We start from the raw sequence: 23,210 nt of genomic DNA on the forward strand, positions 1-23,210 counted from the left end.
AAACATGATGCTGTATAGTGAGGATAAAAAAAAAAAAAATCAAAACCTTAAACGCTGATCATGACTGTAACTGAAACTAAAAAGAACTGATTTAACTACTGCTGATGGTGGATAGATGACATACCATCATAAATGCTGGTATTATTTGAACAAATTTCTTAGCAGATATTATAAATGCAGGTTTTGATCAATTTATAATTTGATGCCATTATGTATTTTAGGGTCATTAAAAGTGTTAGCTCCTTTTGCAAATAGTGGGTGAATGTTACTTTCAAAGGGGATGACATAAGCAAAAATTCCTCACACTCAACATTTCTAAAAAAGGAAAAGATAGAGGAAGTGAGAAAGGATTACACAATGATGTATTTTTGGGCTGGAAAAATAACAAAAAAACAAAATCTTATACAAAAGTAGACTGATTGATTCCAGTAAATAACTCTTAGTTGCACCAACTAATCCAATTAAAGTAGAGGAAGTTTTTCAAATTAACAACTAAGCAGACAGGTGACAAATTAAAGGAAAAAACGGTAAAGGTCTGAATGCTTGACTCCTACAGTGAGGGGATCTGGTGGCTCTGTTATGTGTTGGGGGGCATTTACCTGGCATGGTTTTGGTCTACTTGTCCCCTTAGAGGGAAGGGTCACTGTAAATTAATACAAAGTTGTTCTGAGTGATCACCTATGACTAAACATCTCTATCCTGATGGGAGTGCATGAGGAGTCACTGAAAGGTTTGATGAGTATGAAAATAATGTGAATCATATGCTACCATTCAGTGACCCCTCGTGCCCTGTGAATTGGGGCATTATCATACTTTTTATTTGTATTTTCTGAATGTGAGAACCATGGGCTTAAAGTAATATAAAAAGAAAAATCCTATAGGCTACATGAGTTCCATTTATAAGCCTTTATTAAATAAATTTTCACCTCAACATTAACACTGAATAAAATCAGTCAATAATGCCATTAAAACAATAGTTAGTTATTGTGTTCTATGCTTTGTGCTAGAAAAGTTACTTCCACTTGTGTTCGACCACAATGTTATAAATAGTACAAAACAGTTTCCCGAATTCTCAAATGTTTTGCACGGTCCATGGCAGTAATTTTTGTTGGCAGGTGAGATTTATTCATGTTCCACCTGAATGCGCACCTGAATCCTTGCTGAATCCATGCTGCGATGATGTAAGTTACCATGATACATGACATCCACATTCTTAATCCTGCATCCAAAACTCTGATTGGTTGATTGTATTTCCAACCAAGAAAACAGCTGCCAATTATTTTTATAACTTTTGAATGACACCTGAACGACAAAATCCTTTCCCCCCTCTCAGTATAAAGCAGAACACAATAAAGTTACTTATTTACATCTTAGTTTTAATATCTAGGGCTACATAGGCATTTATAGCATTAGTTATATTTCTATTTTGTTTAGTATATTGTTTCTGATATATGATCTTGTGCTGTGTTCTGGATGAATTGTTTTACTGTATTGTTGAGTGTAATAGTAGCACATATTTCCAAGAACTCAGGGCGTAGACATCCTCTCCAGAGGAGGAGGGCTCATTTCTGTACTTTAATTACAACATTCCTTTGAGTCAAATCATGAGTAGAGTGTAAACACAGGCATCACTCATTTGACTTACCCTCTGAACAGCTGACTTGACAGGCTGCAAGGATGTAAGTGGCAGCTGTGGATTATGATTCACACTTCTAGCAAGCTGAAGACATGGCTGTGTGTAACAGTATACTGTGGGCTGTCTGGCCTACTTCAATACTATTGTGGATATTGATATGGGAAGCCAACTGTGACATAAAATATCAAGCAGAGGAGGGTGAGTGTTCACGTGTTCTATCTTTAGTATATATCAGTGTGAAAAGTTAATGTGATGGTATTATGATACATCTAAATTCTGAGGTACATTCCAGTGGCCTGTGAGAGCATTGTCAGGAAGTGTTGCAGGAAAAGATATAGCAATTCATGGCACATTAGCCTAGTAGCACATCCTTTAAAGTATGCCACATCAAATTTCACTGTACATATTGAAAGTATGAGTATGTGACAAATACATCTTTGAGTCTACTATATAATGTTTTTTTAATCCTTTTACTGTTGTCTGTCCCCATACAGTTCTATACTAGTATGTAAGAATAAAAATCCCCTCACACAAACTATTCCATAGAAGTCAGTAGACCTGTATGGTAGTTAGATATTAATAGTAGTTAATTAGCAACATGTATAGTTTAATTCAATACACAGTAGTGGTTTCACTATTTAGTTTGTATACAGCAAAACCTGAGGCATGTCTGAGGAAGTGAGTCGATTTTCAAATTATTAAAAGACATTTTATAAAAGCAAATTATTTTTCAAACTAGAATATTATGACCATGGAAGTAGTAAAGAAAGAAAAAGAAAGCCAAAATACAGAGTCCCTGTGGAGCTACAGTGGGAACGTCATTCCCTCACATTCATTTTCATTTTCTCTCTGAATATTTAGTTCTTTGAATTTGAGACATTTGAATATTATATAAATAAGTATTCAGATCATTATTCATTCATTATTCAGAAGTAAGAGTAACAATAACACAGTGTAAAATTCTGCAGTAAAAGCCCTGCATTCAAAAATATATTAACAGTATAAGTACAAAAGTATTGTCAGCAAAAATAAAATGGCCCTTCTCAATGTGAGATATAATAGATTACTGAGTTATTATTATTGATGCATTACTGTAAGCAGCATTTAAATGTTGTGGGTGGTTCAGGTGGAGCTAAAGTTTGACTACTTCATACACTGTTGAGGAATTTAGCCTGTAATGCTGCATCATAATTTACAAACAGATCATATTTTTTATATGTAAAATTTTAATCTGTAAAGTAATGCAGAAACCACGTTTAAACATGAAAAAATATCAGAGAATGGAAAAACCATGGTGAGAGAATGCAAAAGTATTTCCTAAAAACATAAATATAGTACAAGGGAATGCAAAAACTATTCTGCGACAACATAAAAGTATTACAATAAACATAAAAACCATCAAGTCCATCAGAATTAAACAAATCAAGCAACTCTTATCCAAATTACCATGCTTTATTACCTCAACGTTTTTGGCTATTGCCTTAATTAAATCACCAATGGGTAAGTGTTGAATCTTTATTTTTGGTACAAAATAACATAATCTATATATTTTCAACCTCATTTGAAAAACATAGTATACACAGTATAGTTACTGTAAAATAACACAAACTATTTTCAATGTAACCTACAGGTAACCTCAACACACTTCGCCTTTAACTGGAATATCCTCATAAAGTTTTTAAAAAGCTAATGTAATCCACTGAACTCTTCAAAAATGTTTGTATATTTAGAAAGCAGAACAATCTCAGAGAACGCCCTGATGACGGCAAGATAGCTGAACACTTGGGAAATTGGGTGAATTAGTGTGCTGAATCAAGAGCAGCGCTGAATGATACGATGTAAAACACAGTACTGCTTCAGCCATAATGTAAAGCACATATGTACAATGTTTCTATGCTTCTTGAAATGAGCTGCTGTGTTTCTGACAGGCCAGCTCACTGTTCTGTCAAACAGGAAAATGTCTATTAGCGAAAGTCCAGCATGACATAACAGGCTTTTCTTTCCTTTCCTCTGTTTAGTGGAGATTTTCCATTCTGATAAACGGACCAACCTGGGATGGACTTCTGAGCCAAGCAAAGAGGTAAGTTTGGTTGACAAGTGACTAGGTTTTATGTAATCATAAGGCTTGCTACATGTATTATGATGACTTATCAAAATATGATAACAAGTCCCTTTAAATACAGTAAAAGTTGCTGAATAATGACATCAAAAGTTCATTTTATCTGTTCGAGCTTGTTGTTAACATTTACTGTGTGAATCTGTATGATTGTATTTACTTACTAACATTATGAGTGGTGTTACTGTATAAGCTGGTACGTTATTAATCCATGCATGATTCATTCATTTCAGCTCTTTAATCACACTTTAACCCATTTAAATTGGCATTGTACCACATTATCAATCATAAAATGGAATTTGGAAGGTTGTGACTTTTGTATTGATGCTGCCTGTGGCTGATATTTTGAACAGAAATGTATAAAAATCATTATTCACAGGATAGGCTCCATCGTGTGGTGTTTGTGGTAATTTCATATATGATGCATTCTTTGATAATAGTGCACGCACCACAGAAATTACAGCAGTGACACCTGCTTTATTGCCTAAACTTGACCATCTTGTCAAAGGGCCCTGAGTTAAAATCTAGTTCCAAGTCCTTTATTATTTCAGTTTATCTTGTGCTTATATGGATATATATGTGGATGTATATTCATTAATGAACTGTGCCTAATCAAATTACCACATGTAATGTATACCTTGTTCACTTCAGGTCTGAAATATTCCTCAAGTATCTTCCACAAGGGTCAGTCTTGTATAGAGGGTGCTGTGTTTTCCTGTAGTTTTACAGTGCAGCTTTTCACTGATTTTGCATCTTTCCTATACTCCAGTGGGATGAAATTTCATTAACAGTTGGCACAGAGAGTCCAGTTTGTGTGCTCCAAGCTTGTGGAAAAAAGACAAGAAGAACTGTTTTAAGCCAGTGGATGGAACGTAAAGATGCTCGCTATCTATTGATGGATATTGCATTTGCCCAGGAAGTAGAGCAGTCTGGTCAGCTCAGCCCACTGAAGGTTTATCTTTTAGACTCTGATACACCCATCACAAGGTTTCAAAATAGGTTGGCAGTCCTGGACCTCCAGACCTCCACGCCACTCCCTGATACATTCACTCTGAAGCAGATAAGCAGCTACCTGAACCGCAGCCATGCTCTGAACCTGGGCTCTGTCAGCCGCAGAGGCTTCCAGATTGGCTTCTCCTACTCAGGAACATGTGTGCTGGTGACATCCATCAGGCTGTACTACAGGAGGTGCCCTGAGATCGTGGCTGACCTGACCTCGTTTGGAAGGACAGGGGCTGGGTCAGAGCCCCTTACGGGTTCCTGTGTGGAGGGAGCTGTGGTGGTTTCTCCGCCTGTTAGAGAGTGTAATGTGGATGGAGTGTGGGGTCCACTGCAGGGGGGATGTACCTGCAAACCTGGACATCAAGCCATGAACCATACCTGTCAAAGTAAGGACAGTGACAAGATCTTTTTTTCAATTATTTCATATTTTTCACACATGTGCACAATTTCTTTATTATCAACTAACTGACTAACTAACTAACTAATACCTATTAAACAGTATATATACATACATAACACATGTATCTTAACATATTAAATTAATTCATTATTAATTAATTAATTAAACATCCCTGAAGAAGTACTTAGAAACATAAATGAGTATATCAGGCACAATAAATAAATACCACAGTGGAAGTAGATGTTAGTTTGCACAATTTATAATTTAATAAGAGAAAGAAATATTAAAAAAAAATTGAAAATAATTTTATTTTTGATTGTAATAAATAATATAAAACGATTTTGAGATTAAAGTTAGTTAGTTGGCATTCTTGACTGTAAATCTTTTTTTTCCCTGAGAATTCTGACCTTAATTTCACACTTTAGAAAATTAAAAATTGAAACTTTTCTTTTTAATCAGAACTCAAAAATTATTTTTTCATGTGGCCCTAATCATCTGTCACACAGGTGTGCATGTCTATTTCATATAATCCAAAGTACAGTATTGTCAATGCAACAGTCATTTGAAATGTATCAATAAACATACAGATATTCAACAGCTAGATAAGAGCTGTATCATTGTGCGCACAAACACTATCAAAAATTATATAACGTTTATAAATAAGTAATAAAGAAAGAAACATAGAATCAATATTTAGAAACTCGAAATAGAAACAAAAACAGTAAACAAGTAAATAAATAGACTAGTTACGACCTGGATCGAGATCAGGAGTGAAAATGTTGTGGCAGAAAGAGGCGGACGACAGAGGAATCAGATGTTCGAGACACAGGTGTCAGATGGGGAATCTCTTTTATTTCACGACGGCTCACAGACAACATAGACAGACAAAATTCCAACATTACAGAACTTGACATGCCTTTTTATACTGAAGACAGGCTATGTGTATGTATGTGTTCAAGTTGCATGACAAGTCTCATCCTGTTTACCAGACTTTTTGGCTATCCTAAATTCTAAAGAAGAATGGGACATTTCTAAGTTTCACTTATTTTTGGACTTTAACCAAATTGGTTAAAGTCCAAAACCAAAGTCCAAGTCTGGACTAAGTGTATGTGTGGTATTCCACCTTTTTTCCAATATGTCCAGATGTCTCCTGTTTTTGGTTCAGTGGACTGACATGTTTGGCATCTGTACAGGTCACTGCAACCTGGCACCCATTCCAGATCACAGTTATCTGACCCTCATTGCCCTACAAAAACATAATCAGGACATCTCTACTTTTGTTTGAACTCTTTGACTTTCCAACAGGGAATATTAACAGTCACTTCAAACCAAGGCTCTGGCAATGAAATCCAAAAAGCGTACAAGGAACTAAGGGCATGTTGCAATGACAAACACAGAGCAAACCATCAGTTATACTGGAAAAGTTTTTAATGTGCAACACAGTTATGATCTAGGTCCATATTTAATCAAACTGCTAAAAGTAAAATTTTGTACTTAAGCGTAAGATAAAAGTTTTACTCACAAAGTAAAGAATAAAAAAAGTATTAAAGTTCTTTTGACTTTGAAATGGCATTAAATGTCAGAGAGAGTCACCTGATAAATGTCAGATTGGACTAAATGGGTCATGATCAATAATATGCTACTGAAACAGGACAATTTCCTGTTATTTCATCCCTATTTATATATTTATACATTATAAATATGTTAGATTGTTGTTCATTTCATATGTTCAATATTTCTGGAGATTTGAAGATTTATAGAATTATATTTTGAATAATTACATGTTCTTGCAGAGTAACATAAACTATAAGGATTTTTAAAAAGAATGTATAATGTGGCAGATGTGTCTCTGATTGGCTATTCCTTCATGTGATCAATCATGTGATTACTTGAGAGATGCTCTTAAAAGCTACTTTTACACTTCACTGTAAGTAGGAGTAAGTCACCTGATAAATGTGTCTTATTATTCACACTCAGACAAGAACTGTTTTTTTCAAGTTTGCACTTTAGAGCATTCTTAGTGTAATTCTTAGATGTTTGAGAAATACCAGCCCTGTTTTTTATGAACTGCTATAGATGTCACATAAGCAACATTTTAGTTTTGCACAATGTATCTGCATCAGCTGGCTGTTGAAATTAGCACTATGTACAGGGATCAGGTTGCCATGGAACAGAACAGCTCACAGCCATTTTTTTCACAATATGTTGTGCTGACACGAATATTTCACAGTGTTAGTCACCAAAAGGATCTCACGTTGACTTTCATTTCCTCTTTCCCATAATGTTCTTCCTTTTTAGCTTGTCCCCACTGGTTTTATTTTCTCCCTTTGTTTCCTGTGCATTGCTAAACCGATGTAATTTACATTACCATGTTCCCTGTATGAACCACACACTCTAAGATATTGTTGGCTGAGTAAACAGAACTAGAATATGTTGTTCAAACTGTTCTCATTATTCGTGACAACACAAAACCAACTGAGTTAAATTCACTGTCCCGAGAAAACAAAAAACTTTATATCTTAACTTTATTGCCCTGTTTAGCTGACAAATGTTACAGTCAGATTTTCTTTCTAGTCATTCTCTCAGTTTGAGGAGTCAGTTCTTCATTTTCAATAAAGTCCTTAAGATTTTGTTAAAATAGACATGTATAGGGAAAGAGAATGAAGTGGAGACTAACTTTCATGCAGAAATGCATTTGAAAGTTGATGTGAAGCTTATATGAGGCTTCAACAAGTTTGCTAACATTTACTAACAATATCCACCATAAGCTACCGGTCATACCAGACCAAGTGATGCTGTAGCAGCAAAACCCCTCTATAAAGCACATGTAAAGGATGCATTGAGTTGCTCATGAATATAACTTTTCCTTTGTAAAAGGAGTCATATTTAATTATTCTTCTAAAGATGGCATAGTCTTGATTTTATAAAAGTTGTGTTTTTATACTGAGTTAATTGTAAAGATGAGTAAATCTGACTAATTTCCTGTGCTATGTTTAACAGTGTAGGGGTTACTTACACACCACACCGTTTGGGTCAGTATAGCACCAATACAACATGGAATTAACTTCACCCAGTAGCAATCTGTTATTTTGACCCAGTACTTTAGCTAAAAATTGTCACAAATGTGTTGTTTCTTGAACAAATCAATGTGCATATGACATTCAAAAGATACACAAGATATTAACCGTAAATAACCCAACAGTAAAATAAATAAATAAATACATTTAAAAAAAAAAAAACTGGGTCAAAACAATCCCTTGTCTTGAGTGGCTTTCTGGGTAACATTAAGCCAGTATTGTGCTATATTGACCCAAACTGGGTAAAATTTTAATCTAATGATTTTTAGTCTGCAACCAAGAAAATATTATAACACACATTTAAAAAAGCCATATTATTATCATATACTGTACATACCACTATCTCTGTTTCACTAGCATGTAGGATGGATCACTACAAACCGGCCAATGAGAGTGGAGGATGCCGGCTGTGCCCACCAAACAGCAGAACTCACAGGGAGGGATCAGAGAGGTGTGACTGTCTACAGGGTTTCAGTCGCCTGCCAAAAGACCCCGGAGACCTTGGCTGCACCAGTAAGAAACACTGAGTGGGTTTACTGGAAATAAAGTGTCATCCTACTGTGAAACTAATTAACTAGATTAGACAATGAAGACTGTTAATTTGAAAATTGTCAACTCTGGCGCCCCCCACTGGTAATATCAAAACAGACACTGTAGCAGACATCAATACACTCCACTGTTTCGTTTTCCTACAAGCTAGACATTACGCCATCACAATGATTTGAAAGATGCTATGATGACATAAAAATCCTATACACAGGGGCTTTAAATATTTTTGGTTATAAGGATTTCATGCAGTTAGCTTATATTTATTTTAAAATGGATCAATGCTACAGTCGTTTATGCAAAGACCTGAATCTGATTAGATCCTAGTCAGATATATTAAAGGTGCAGTGTGTAGGATTTAGTGGCATCTAGTGGTTAGATTGCAGATTGCAACCTACTGAATACCCCTCCCCCTCCCCTTTCAAGGGTGTAGGAGAACTTATGGTAGCTGCAAAACTCATGAAAAACGCAAAAGGCCCTATCTAGAGCTAGTGTTTGGTTTGTCCGATTTCTGCTAAGTCCTTTCTGCTAGATGCCACTAAATTATACTGTACCTTTAAGTGGATTTTACACAAATATGAACTCCATCATACAACACTGATTAAAAGACATGTCCTTCTCTTCCTGTCCTCCACAGAGCCACCTTCTGCCCCTGTGAATGTAAAAGCGAGTCATCGTAATGACTCTGTGCTCATAACGTGGGATTCTCCTCATGACCTGGGAGGCAGACAGGAAGTGATGTATCGAGTCAAGTGTGAGAAGGAAGCAGAGACTGGCCGTCAGTGGGGATCATGTGAGGATGATGTGGTTTTCCTGCCAGACTCATCAGGGCTCACCAACACATCTGTCAGCATCACAGGACTAAACCCACAGAGTGACTACAGGCTGTCAGTGCAAGCCTGGAATGATATATCAACACTGCAGGGGGCGTCACCTTCATCCACTGCCACTGTAACCATCCATAGATGTATGTAAACCTGATTAGATCATGTCAACACATTAGGTAGTCCAAGAAAGTGAACAACAGCAAAGAGACAGTTAAGAACCATAATGTGGTGGGGAATTAGGGTGTGGGGGTCAAAGAGGCAGATATATTTGCTTTCAATCATGAGGGTTCAATTCTGGTATCAGATCCCAACTAGTAACTATAAGTTTTATAATATGCTTTAATTTTCTTATTTAAAGTGAGACTATGTTATAGAAATAACACCTCTTGCAAATCAAAAGTCAAACTCATGACCAATAAAACACACACTTGTTCAATTCTGCACGCTCAGGGCAGCTACAGCCTTATTGGTCTGGTATGATCTCTAGCTTATGGTGGCTAATGTTAGCTAATATTAGCAAACTTTAGATAGATATCGCCATATAATTGATGCTACGAGTTAGTTCACTTTATCATCTCGCACAGTTACACACTGTCACATTTTTTCCTGTAATGGCCACTCGTGGCCACTCATTACATAGTTACATAGGTTTGCTTTAAAGGTACATTAAGCACAGTTAACAGTTGAATTTCAGAAAATCAATAGTGAGCTGATATGCAGTTGCATTTGGGGGCAGTGCAACAAGCTGCAAACACAAATCTCCTTATTAGGTTGTTAAACATCTCAACAAACAGCTGTCTGTTTACACGTCCAGCAGACACAGAGCAACATTAGCATATATCTGGCTCTTTCACTGCTAAATGCTCCACAATCATCACCAGCTAGTTGCTAAACTGAGAGACACTAAAAAGCTCTGTAGAGCTGAGGGGAACTGCAGAGTCATTCTCTGTGAGTTCATCACTACAACCAACACCTCTCACTGTTAATATAAGAAAGTATTGATTAGTGCAGCTTTAAGATTTTGGGGGCGCTATTTGGTATATCAACAAAATCAGGAGATTAATCTTTAAAATAATAGTATTCCAAAAGTACTGTTCATTTCTGAGCCACAGGAAAATCTTCTTTTTTCTTACAGGGAAAATTCCTCCTGTGGTGATCACTGTGACTCCAGACATGCAAATCTCAGAGAATGAGATAACACCAGCTCCCCAGCACCAGGGTCGCGTCTATATATGGTTGACAATCTGTGTTTTATTTGGCAGCCTGCTGCTCATGGCTATAGTCCCCATTGCTGTTTGTGTTATGCGCAGAAACTATAGTAAACTCAGGTAAATGGACTTTCCACTTAATTTTCTTTGGCCTGGTCACTTTCTTGTTGTGCCTTTAAAAAAAATCTTGTCTCCATTTTTGGTGTTTAATCTGATTTATTCCAACAACGTAATAACATAAAACACATCTTTGCATTTGTTTGTGGCTATGATTTTGAGACAGAACTCTCAGACAGAAGTTTAGAACAGCAAATGTCTTTCCATAAACTGGCCATAGTTTGAATACTGTATTATATCAATTCGCAATAGTAACCAAATCATTTTTATTAAACTGAAAATGTTGTGGATTATTATGCTAGACTGCTCTAAAACATTGGCATTTAATATACAGTCATTTTTGCATGCAAGAAATAAATGATTTCCGCTTGTCATTCCTGCAATTCATTGTTGTAGCACTGGACATTATAACACAGGGTTCACATTCTTCAAAAAGTATTTTCCCATGAGACAAGTATATCAAAAATGTTTTAAATTTGATAAAATATTAGCTGCAGCTGTTGTGGTGACATCGGCTAAAAAGTTAATTTTGGGGCTTGTGATGCCACTTTTTTTTTTGAGCATTCAAATTGTTCCAGTGCAACTTAATGTTTTAGGGCATTTTGGTCTATTTTCCCATGATTGAGTACTTGGCTAAAACATATATTTTTGCAGATGTGCAGAGAAGTTTGAACATGAAGTGATAATGACTGAAGTTCAATGACAATTTTACTGATAATGACAAAAAAATATTTTCACGCAGGTCTGACCAGGAAGTAGAGCTTTTGCCAATGAACAGTGGAATCACCTACCGACGTCAACAACCTGAGCCTGAGGCTGCACCCCTGCAGGCCAACAGTAAGTCATATTCCTGAAGAGTAATAGGTCAATACTTTGCCATTTTTATTTCATCATCTCTAACCCTCAAAAGCAGAATGTCTGTTTCCTCAAACCCAGGAAGTTTTGTTTTCTTCCTTTGTGGTTTGCTGAATAATACCAATGTCAGGACAGAATGGAAATTCTCATTCAAGCTGAAAGCCTCTTATCATGAGAAATTATGAAAATGGATCAGGTTAGCATGTAGTCAAATCTGTGTGTATTGGTGTATTATCACAAAAAATATGAACATTAAATATAACATGATTGCCATATTTTTAAATGTGAATCCTCCTTGGTTTCAGTACTTTTAATTTTAATCTCTTTTTGCACACAGCTGTGAATATTTTATAGCTAGTACACACAACTTCTGTCCGCCTATATATTGACCATCATGCAAACCAGACACTGATTTTATCTGTACAGTATGCACAAAGATGAATTGGATACCAATCCTCTCATCTACTTGTGTGCTTTGATGGAAAATCAATGTGTTCCTTTAACCTGGCAAATTTGAAAACTGAGGAAAAAGTAGTCCTGTGCTCAAATGTGTCAGTGTGACATGAGCTGGATGTTTGATACTCGATGCTCAGTACTTTTGACACATATCTAATAATATATATTTGACCCTCCAAAATATATATTTTAAACATAAAAAATAAAACAGAACATGTTTATGTACTATGATGACATTGTGTTACATAGGAAAAATTTAATGAGCCCTGCACACATTAAAGTCTCTTTATTTTATGACATTTGAAGGCGTGGTCCAGTTGTTGGAGGGGATTAGTGGCAGGCTGTTGGACAGCCTGAAGGAAGTCCTGGTAGAGAGAAACCAACTCACACTGGGCAAGGAGCTTGGCAAAGGTCAGTCCATGATTCCTCATCAACAACGATCCTGTTTTGTCTAGCCCTGCAATGCTGGACCAGTGTTTTGCAGACTCCCAATAGGGTATATAATACCGTGGATGTATGACACCTGTCTTTTCTGCTTACACATCAGTATGAGCTCTTCTTACACCTGACTGGACAAACCCAGTCCCAAATAATTTGATATCCACTATATTGCATAGTGTTGTCTGACTTTTTTATGGTCTTCCACACATTCTCCAGTGATTATACTCCATATATTGAGCTCAAAATATGTCACAATGTATAAAAAACAGTGAACAAGGGGTGTTTGCTAACCAAATCAACTGCAGCTATGCATGACCATCAGAGTGACCGGAATGGCCAAGAATCTATTTTGGCAAATGTACAGAGCCTAAAAAGTCCTCTGTATATATACTGCCATTAGAATTAGAAATCTTTGAAAAATGAATTAGTGAATAATTTCTCACTCAACCCTACACTATCCACTAAAATAAACAAACAAACAACTTTTGAGCCAATTAAAGGTGAGAAAAAGGCCATGATGTTGCAGATTCATTTTATACTGTATCTATGATAGCTTCTTTGAATAGTTGTTAATGAGGTTTAGGAACTTTTAAGAGGTAGTAAGTCAAATCTTCATCTGAATGCTCTCTGTAGTTCAGATTATTGGTCTGACACTTGTCCAGTCAGGCTAAAATGATTCTCAGTGGATGATTTATACTAAATGCTAACATCAGCATGGCAACATGCCAACAGTGACAATGTTAACATGCTGATGTTTAGCAGGTAATATTTACCATGTTACTTTAGTATGTTAGCTTGCTAACACTTGCTAATTAGCACTAAACACCTGAGTGTAGAAGTGTAGCTGAGGCTGGAATGCCATCAGTTTTGCAGATATTTGGTCATAAACCAAAGTATTAGACAAATATAAATTTTGACCAACTGGTGGTGCTAGATGAAAAGTCAGGGGATCACCAAAGTCATTAGGATTCATCCTCTTGGTACCGTCAGGTCTGCACAAAATTTCATGGCAAACCATTAAAGCTTTACTGGGATATTTCCATTGGGACCAAAGCGGTGGACCACTGACCAACTAACATTTTCATCCCAAAACTGTAGGATCAGGATTGTGATGCTAATCAAGGCTAGAACCAGGTGCAGACATTTATTGAACTACTTTATTCTTCATGTGACAGTGTAACCCAAGAGTCTACAGGGGTAATACAGGAATTAACTCTGTTCACTTCCTACACCCTAGTGCAACTTCAACAAGAGAGGTGATTGATTTGTGAGGTCATTGACAAATTTCAGTACGCTGAAAACCATAGTTATAGACATCAATGATATCCTTTAAAAACAGTTAACCAAAAAACTTTCAACATCAGACATCCACATTTAAAGATGGTGATAATATCTGTCCTTTTCTTCTCTACAGGAGAGTTTGGCTCAGTCTATGAAGGGGTCTTTACACCACAGGAAGGTATGGATATCAAGGTTGCTGTGAAGACCATGAGAGGTGTGTACTGAATGATAGCCTATACTCTTTATCAAAACTGTACTCTACTGTTTCTTATTTTCGTGATTTTTTTTCTGTCCTGCACGTCTAGTTGGAATCCACAGCCAGGAAGACTTACATGACTTTTTGAGTGAGGCAGAAATCATGAAGAACTTTGATCATGATAATGTGGTCAGACTACTTGGTAAGATACACCACCTACCACTACTGAGATGTTTAACTGTTGGGTGTTTTCGATTGGACTGTAATAACATGTTCCTCAATTTTTAGGACACAACCTGTGTGTCCTTTGCTGTTTGCAGTATCCTAGAATCCATTGCATGCTGGTCACTTGTTTAGTTTTAGAATGGGTTGATACTTGCATTGGGGCACAGGTTCAATCTACTAGCCTTTAGGCTCTGACTTTTAGGTGTTTGTTTACTGTGTCTTTCAAAGGAGGTGTGCATTTGAAATTGGACACACCTTATTAGCTTATCAAGTTGTAGGCAATTATCGCTTGGTTTGTTTGGTTAGTTGGGAGTCAACCTTACAGATTGGCAAATCAAAATCTTGGGCTGAAATTGGCTGAAAGCCGCACAGAAGGAAAGAAAGAAACAGAAAGCTGTTGATTCCCAGTGGGAATGGCAGAACTTTAAGTTGTCATTTGATTCAAAGTTAATATCAAAAGTTGTGCTTTATAGACGCACTATTGATTTGGTCAACAGTGGACTGAGAACTTGAGCTCAAAGGTCCACTTACGACTTTTCAGAGCTTTCAACCACATCTTATGGTCTTTATTTGATTAATAGAGATGGTGGTGGACCTTTGTCAAGTAATAACAAGTAGTTGAACATAAGGGGAGATGATAACTCCTGTCTCTGTTCAAAGATGGTTTCTGATGTTGGATTTCTCCAGCCGTTCACTGACTCTTGGTTCAGTCAGTCTCTTGTCTTGTCCGGGTTTTCACCATACACCATTCCTGTCCTCCTCTCTGGGAGAGGATGGGAGGTGCTGTACCAAGACAGAGCTTAGTGTTGAATGGCTTGCCATATATGAACGATGTATATTTGCTGATGAATGAAAGTCAGCGAATTGGATGAAATATCCAAAAGCAAGTATATGGACGTTTGAGCTTAGATTTTCTTTACCATATAGAGAACTGTTTCTAAAGGTCAACAATGAAAATCCATGCTCAAAAGGCTGAATCTATGTCTTGGGGTGGTCCATTTAGCACATCAGAAAATATATCATGTTAACAAAGTAACAATATCAGCACTCTAAAGACTCCTTATAGCAAGAACCATTCCACGAACAAACAGTTGAAATAAACATGGTGACTGCAAACAATATATCATCAGCAAGCATGCTGTAGTCCAATAGAAAGCAGATATAACGCCATCATAAACTGTTAGCCTTCTGAGAATCATACCAACAGCCATGGCCTACACACCCTACATGCAAACAATACATCAACTCCCAGTTGACAACCAAATGCTAAGCCACAATGTCAACATTCAAATGCTACAAACGCATCATTGTTGGTGTAAAAGAAAGCATAGCAACCATGCGACTGGAGGCTGTGGGGTCTTCTCCCAGTTTGACAGAATACCTCCACAGGGAGGCATCTGAGAAACATCCTTATTGGGTGCTCAAACTACCTCAACTGGCTTTCAATGTTTCCTTGCATTGAAAGGAATTCTACTCCAGCTCATTGGATGCCTGAGCTCCTCATCCTATCGCTAAGGTTTAGCCTAGTAAACCTGCAAAGGAATCACATTTAGGCCGCATCTGTGTCTGTGTCATTCTTTCAGCCACTACCCAAAGCTTATGACCATAGCTACAGGTTGGAAAGTAAATCAGCCAATAAATCAGTAACTCACTAGATTAGCCATTGGCACATTTTATCACAGTTTTGGCAAAACTGCCTCACTTGTAAGTTATGCTAGGGTCATCCCTCATATTCTAAATTCTAAACACTTAAAGTTATTTTGAATCCTCAGATATTTCAAAAATCAAATGGTCTTTACCATTTTGACAGCAAATATATTTTCTGACCTAGCTCTGTTGCTCTGACTCTGTTGTTTCATGTGACCATATCTGTGACTGAGAGTTGCACTCTCAGTCACAGATATGGAAAAACTAAATCTGATACAGTTTGTACCTGGTTCTAGAGGCACTCTACCCACATACTCAGTTTAGCCATCTCTCCTCTATTGCAACAGCAACCAACCTTGTGAAAGACATGTGTATGTGTTTGTCCTGCAGGGATCACTTTACAGAGAGAGCAGGACTCTACTCTGCCTGTTCCTCTGGTCATCTTGCCATACATGAAACATGGAGACCTGCGCCGCTTCCTCATTGCTACACGCTATGGTGATATTCCTATGGTGAGATACAGTCAACAGATGGGCATGGGCATAATCAGGGCTTATTGCAACAATGTCAGCACATGCTTACCTAGACAGATACACACAAGCACACTCAGACTTTTGACTCCATGCCTGGAACCGAGAGAAGACAGGTTTTGCCATCCTTCCTATTGGCTATTGTAACATTGTCCTCCAGTAATTGCTACAATGAAATACAACAGGGCAAAAAGCACAGGCAGTTAGACAATCAGACTGCTTGTAAGCAAGATATCTGTGTGGCTACTGGACATATGCTATGAAGTTTTGTATCAATACTCAAGGTCCACACAGATGAATCCAAATGTTTTAGTGATCCCTCTGACTTTTCCTCTATCACCACTGCAGCCAAAACGTCTATGTGATCACATAAAATATCAAAATCTAAAGTGCAGATTGTCATGAAATTTACTGAGAACAGTTATGTTCCCCCAGAAATGAACCCTTTCCATTTTGGACACTCCTCAGTCTTTCCTCTAGCACCACCCTCAGGACAAAATATCACATTTTCACACAAGATAACTTTAGAAAGACTAAAAGACCTTGATCCTGACAGTTTGAGTTGTGCACTGTAACAGTAAAATCTTTCTGTTCTTACTTCAAAGTAGTCTATCAGGAATGCATGCTTGCTTTATACAATCCTTGCATGATGATGTTGCATTCTGTTATGGTGAAAGTTGATCTACATTTAATGACATTATGCCTTGTTTGCTGTTTGCCCTCTGTGCCCTCTGTCCCTCTTCAGCATGTTGTCCACTGTTTTAGATGGTTTTCTTAGGCTAAACCAGACAAATTGTATTGTAGTGAACAACTTCACTATAAACAAGAGCTACACCTGTAGCCATGCTAACTGTACAGATCAAAGATGTTGACAGTTGTAGCCTCAAAATGCTTCGAAGACATAAAAATTCAAAATGCATGATGAAAATGAAAATAAAATTTCAAGATAAAAACTAGACTAAAATGCCTTTGTTTTTTCAAAATAAACTAAAAATATGACTAAAGGTATTTTTGTCAAAAAACTAAGATCAAAATGAATATTGCTTTCCCAAATGCTACTGTGATTTTTGAGTTTCCATTACATCATACATACTACAGTTTTACATCCATCATTCTCCTTATCAAAACCCACCCCTCCCCTAAAATATTTCAGATAAATAACAGAATAAATCTCTCTCTACCCTCTCTCCCAGTTTGTGCCCCATCAAAGTCTCCTGCGCTTCATGATTGACATTGCAGCAGGGATGGACTATCTGAGCTCGCAGGGTTTTCTGCACAGAGACTTGGCTGCACGCAACTGCATGTAAGTCCATCAGAGGGAGACACTGAGAGGGAGTCGTGTTAGAGCTGGGGGAGACAGAAATCAAGGACTCCTTGTTTATATATAACTGTGTCTCTGTCCTCAGCTATTGGTATTCAACCATGGCTTGTATCTGGGAAGGAAGCTGCTAGAAACTTCAATGAAACAGAATGAGGGCCTCACAGGAAACTGTGGGTTTTGGGATAAAATATTCAAAATAGTGCATTTGAACTCTTTGATCTGACTCCAGAGAGCATAGCCTTAGCCTGTGCTGATTATCCAAATGTACTTTTTTACTTTTTGTTTTATTATCCACAGGCTGGGTGATGACCTGAGGGTGTGTGTGGCTGACTTTGGCCTGTCCAAGAAAATCTACAGCAACAATTATTATCGTCAGAAAGTAGCAATCCGTGTGCCAATCAAGTGGATGTCCATTGAGAGCCTGTCTGAGTCCATCTACACCACCAAAAGTGATGTGGTGAGTTCAGTGTTAAGTGGAAGACCACTTTGTTGTAGTGGGACATAAGCAGGAGAGCTTTTAGCCTCTGTTAAAAGTAAGCAGCTTTGAAAGCACAGAGCTGATTCAGTCTTGTTTAGTTGTGACATTGACTGAATGTCTGAATTTGTACTTTGAGTATGTGAAACTTTGATTTCTTGCTTCTTGTCTTCTCAGTGGTCATTTGGGGTGACAATGTGGGAGATTGTGACCCGGGGCAGGACTCCCTATCCTGGAGTCCACAACCATGAGCTGTTGGACCTGCTGGTGTCAGGACACAGACTCAAACCACCAGAGGATTGTGACCAGAAACTGTGAGTTCCTTCTACTTCATCTTAACTGAATGTGCTAAACAAAGGAGAAATTCCATTCTCACACTACTGTGGATGCATTGCGTTTCTCAACGGCTGTATATTAATATTTGTGAAGAGGGATTTTTGCAACAGATACAGGAGTAGCCATGTCACCACAATATTCATGCATGTAAAGGTATATATAAAGTGATACATCCAATTGTAGTGCCGCCACAAAACAAACAAACAAACAAACAAATTAACTCTGCAGCCTCACAGCAAACTGCCACCCACTCTCTTCCCTCGCTTCATCACACTTGGCCACTTTACCTTCTCAGCCTCGCCTAACTGGAACGAACTCCCATTTAACGGGAAGAAACCTTAACCAGTTGGGTTGAAAGAGAAGGAAGCCAGGGAGCCAGTGCAGGGAAGGTAGAATGGGAGAAATATGATCTCTTTTCCTAGTTTTTGTCATTACATGTGCAGCTGCATTCCGGACCAGTTGAAGAGTCTGCTGGAGAAATGCGTGGACTGGTTTTTCTGCATCTTTTTGAGACAGGATGTGCCTGACTTTTGCAATATTACGTAATTGTAAAAAAAGGCAGTCCTTGAGATTTGTTTTATGTGGGAGTAAAAGGACATATCCTGATCAAAGATACCAGATTCCTTATGGCAGAGCTGAAGGCAAGGGTAAAGCCGTCTAGAGTAGCTATATCATTAGCCAATGATACAAAGCTTTCAAAACATATAGAACAAGAATTTCTCTGTTAATGCTGACAATCACTATTTCCTCTGGTCACACACACATGGCCATGAGTGCACCAAACTATACTGTGCATAGTGTGTCATTTACTACAGAACAGTTTTATCTGTCCTACCTCAACTTGACAGAGCCTAGTGACTCACTGCTTAGCGCAGCTAATTATAATAGTGATGCACACCTGTTGTCACTATCACTGCTTAAGCAGATGATGTGCTTTACTATCACAAAACTCTCAACAGGACTGAAGTCCTTCAACAAAATGTAACATTGTGAAACACAAACTACTCAACTGAAACCTGTATTCCATCATTTGTGTAAATGAACAGAAACATTGGACTGAAATTAGTGATCCAATACACAAAACACAAGTAATGTTGGGAACCAGGGCCCAGTGAAAAGGGAGCAACCTTTTAACACTGATATTCACTCTATCCTAAATGCTCCACTGTGTTCACCAGCTAGTAACTAAATTTGTCTGTCTGTCTGTTTGGTGCTGGGCAGGTATTGTGCAGTGGGTCTGAATATGCGTCAAACTGTGAAAATGCTACAATATTTGAATTTATTACTGTAAGTTATGCAAATAAGGCTAATTTATATACAGATCTGATTGCCAGCTTGTATTCCATTTTTCGGGAGCAATTATTTTATTCAGTGGGTATAAATAACAAATTACATTAACCTTAACACTATCTTAATCCATCTACCCTTTTATTCTGATATGGCAGATGTTATGATATGCCAACTTCACTGAGTGCTCCAAATATTTCCTCACAATTTATTAGTTTGTTCACTCACTTTAGCAATCCCTTCGCACAGATTTCCACATCAGTTTTTTCTATTTGACCTGTATCTGCGGGAAACGAGGTTGATAAATGCAGATCTTGTGGGCTGGAAAACAAAACAATGAGCTAAAAGAGTAAAAGACTCTAGACTATAGAGTTTTAGTGAACTGCAGAGTTGCTAATAATTCTCTGTCATGTCCTCACTCTGAGTGAGTCTTTTAATATATAAATGTGGTCATTTTATCTATTGATATGCCTTGATAATGTAAAAATAATGATTAGTAAAGCTTTAAGCAAATGTTTTTAGTAACTGAATTAATGTGAGGAATAGATATGAACTGTTCCCTTAAATGAGTCGAAAATAGTGATATAATACTTTTCTTGATAATTTAATACATGATTGCTTTGACTTGCAATTGTCAGTCCTAATGAGCTTCACCTTTTTCAGTATTTATACTGTCAGATGAATATTTTTAATACAATATAGTTGCATTATGGCACCTATAGTAGCACCTACTTTTGTAACTACTTTTCAGTTGTAAACTTTTACTTGATTTGTTAATATCAAGTGCATCACTTTATTTATGCATTGATGTTACATTTTATTCACATATGTACATGTTCAGTTTTTACAGTTATACTAATATTCTGCAAATATTAATGATATTATACAATTTAGGGCTGGAAATCACCATTATTTTTATTACCAATGAATGTGTTGATTATTTTCTCTATTAATTGATTTTGGTCCATAAAATGTCAGAAAATGGTGAAAATATTCAATCATTGTTTCCCAAAACCTCAGGAGACATCCTCAAATGTCATCTTTTGTCCTGACCAACTGTCACAACGATAACTGAAAGAATTTGGACAATTTTCTCTTAAAGAACCCCCAAAACAACCGAAAACCAAAAATCAATGAATTAGTTATGAAAACTGTTGGCAATTAATGTAATAGTTGGCAACTAATCAATTAATCGACTAATCCTTGCAGCTTCAATACAATTAAGGATTTTGCTACAGTTCTTGTATTTTAAGTTTTTTAACAAGTTGTGTTTGTATACTATATACAGCAAATATGTTTATTCATACACATTATGCTACTTATAATGCTGCTGCTATTTTTAAAATCTACAGTATGTATATTTCTACTCTGCTCACTGCCTACTGCCTCTCCTTAAACCAAACACAGTTATGAAGTCATGCGGAGCTGCTGGGATAAGGAGCCGACCCGGAGGCCTGGCTTCAGGGAACTGGGCGAGTCACTGAAAGGTCTTCTGTCTGAGCTGCCGGTCCTGGAGGCTAGCCAGGAGGCCAGCTACATCAACCAGGGCCTGGAGGTTGCTGCCGCCACTGCTGCTGCCTCTCAAGATCCACAGACAGACTCTGGGGGAAGATGGGAAAATGTCTACTTGCCTACTCCTGTGGGTGCTGCTGCAGTCAGAGATGAGGATGTGGAATTAGAGGATGGCTACCTTAAGCATATCACTGGCTCAGCAGTTAAAGTGGATGATAATCACTAAAAACTGTATGTATGTGTAAACCACTCAGAGGCATTTCCAGACTGGGAGGGGACATCCAGGGGTGGCAGAGGCTCCCATTGGAGTCTGATTGGCCACCACAGATGCCCTCCTTTCCTAGATCTGGACATTGATAAAAAGTGAGAATCAGAAACTAAAATCTTTTACTGAATTTTGCACTAAAAATGTATATCTGTTTCTAGAAAATATATGTTACTAGAAAAGGCACAGGAGTGTATGGAAGTCCATTACTGTCAGGAAAAGGACAATCATGAAATATTAGGGATGATTGAAGCAAAAATACTAATGTTAAATCAAAATTATTAGATACAAAGATATAATTATGAGATAATAGGTCCAAATGTTGACTTTTGAAATGAAATAAATCAAAGTAATGAGATATGAAGTCAGAATGGTGATAAGAAAATGACAAAATGATGAGAAGCGAGAAACTTAGTCAGAATTAGAAGATAGTCCAAACTGTGACTATCTCATAATTTTTACTGAGAAATTCTAAATTGTGACTTACTCTATCATAATTAAGTTTTAATTTTAAATTAACTTTATACCTCATAAATTTTGGCACAGTATCTCATAATTTTGGTCTACCATCACCATTTCATCAATCCTGACATTTAATCTGTTTATTTTTATTTTTCTGGTGGAAATGGTCTTCCATACATGTATGAACCTTTAATTGCACTTTTGAGTCTGTAAATGCTGTAAATGCACATTCAACCCTGCATAGTGTGGGTTGAATGTGTATCCATACACCATGTCATCAAACATTGTTTTTTTCACAACAGACATTTTGACTTACCATAAAAGCACAGGTGTTACTATTAACATTAACGATAGCTCTGTTCTATTGAAGTGTCCAGTAAGCAATGGCACTGAGCCAACATACATAATGCCACAACCCTGAAACTGAAGCAGCTAAATGAAACTCAGCTTTCATTGTTTTTATCATTTAGACCTACGCGTTTCATACTGTGGCATATCAAAATGTCTGCTGTGAAAAAGGCCTATTCAAAAAAGGTACTGCTCCTGCTAAGACTGGGTAATAATTCAGCTATCAAAACAATGTCTTTATATTTAGATATTGTTACTTACAGAATTCATGTGTTGAGGAATGATAAGCTATAAAATGTTATGCATAGGTATTACCAATGTATAAATAAATGAAAAAAGGTTAATATGTTGCAAAGTGAGACATGGAATACAAAAGTACATATATATTATGAAAATTTGACTTGATGACTCAAAGTTGAACTCTACTGTGTGGTTTAAAATACTTAAAATAGTAAGTATGCAAGTGTATTAATATGAACTTAACAATTATAGAAATATTATTTTTTCCCATATCACCCAGCCCTAGCAGCTGCTTGAAAAAAATAAGGCTTAATATATATTATATATTAGATTGTATATTATTTTGCCCCCAGAAATTGTAGACTACTGTACAATATGCTGTTTTTCAAATTGTTTTTCTTATT

General features: G+C 37.0%; 1 protein-coding gene across 2 annotated transcripts; it reads left to right on the forward strand.

The window, feature by feature from the left end:
• Positions 1–785: 785 nt before the first annotated feature.
• Positions 786–23,092, forward strand: si:ch73-40a2.1 (tyrosine-protein kinase receptor UFO). 2 transcript variants are annotated; one of them, XM_044341058.1, is made up of 15 exons: positions 786–1,834; positions 3,655–3,716; positions 4,522–5,140; positions 8,589–8,744; positions 9,415–9,744; positions 10,740–10,932; positions 11,672–11,766; positions 12,547–12,651; positions 14,096–14,176; positions 14,268–14,360; positions 16,421–16,542; positions 17,754–17,863; positions 18,179–18,338; positions 18,534–18,670; positions 21,387–23,092. In XM_044341058.1, the coding sequence occupies exons 1-15, from the start codon at positions 1,729–1,731 to the stop codon at positions 21,715–21,717; spliced, it is 2,700 nt and encodes an 899-aa protein (XP_044196993.1). In that variant the 5' UTR covers positions 786–1,728; the 3' UTR covers positions 21,718–23,092. The 2 variants fall into 2 exon arrangements, with proteins under 2 accessions (XP_044196993.1, XP_044196994.1); XM_044341059.1 differs by lacking the exons at positions 786–1,834; positions 4,522–5,140 and having other exon boundaries at positions 2,185–3,716.
• The last annotated feature ends 118 nt before the right edge of the window (positions 23,093–23,210 follow it).

The sequence above is a fragment of the Thunnus albacares genome, chromosome 22 (genome assembly GCF_914725855.1).
Source record: "Thunnus albacares chromosome 22, fThuAlb1.1, whole genome shotgun sequence".
Lineage (NCBI taxonomy): Eukaryota > Metazoa > Chordata > Actinopteri > Scombriformes > Scombridae > Thunnus > Thunnus albacares.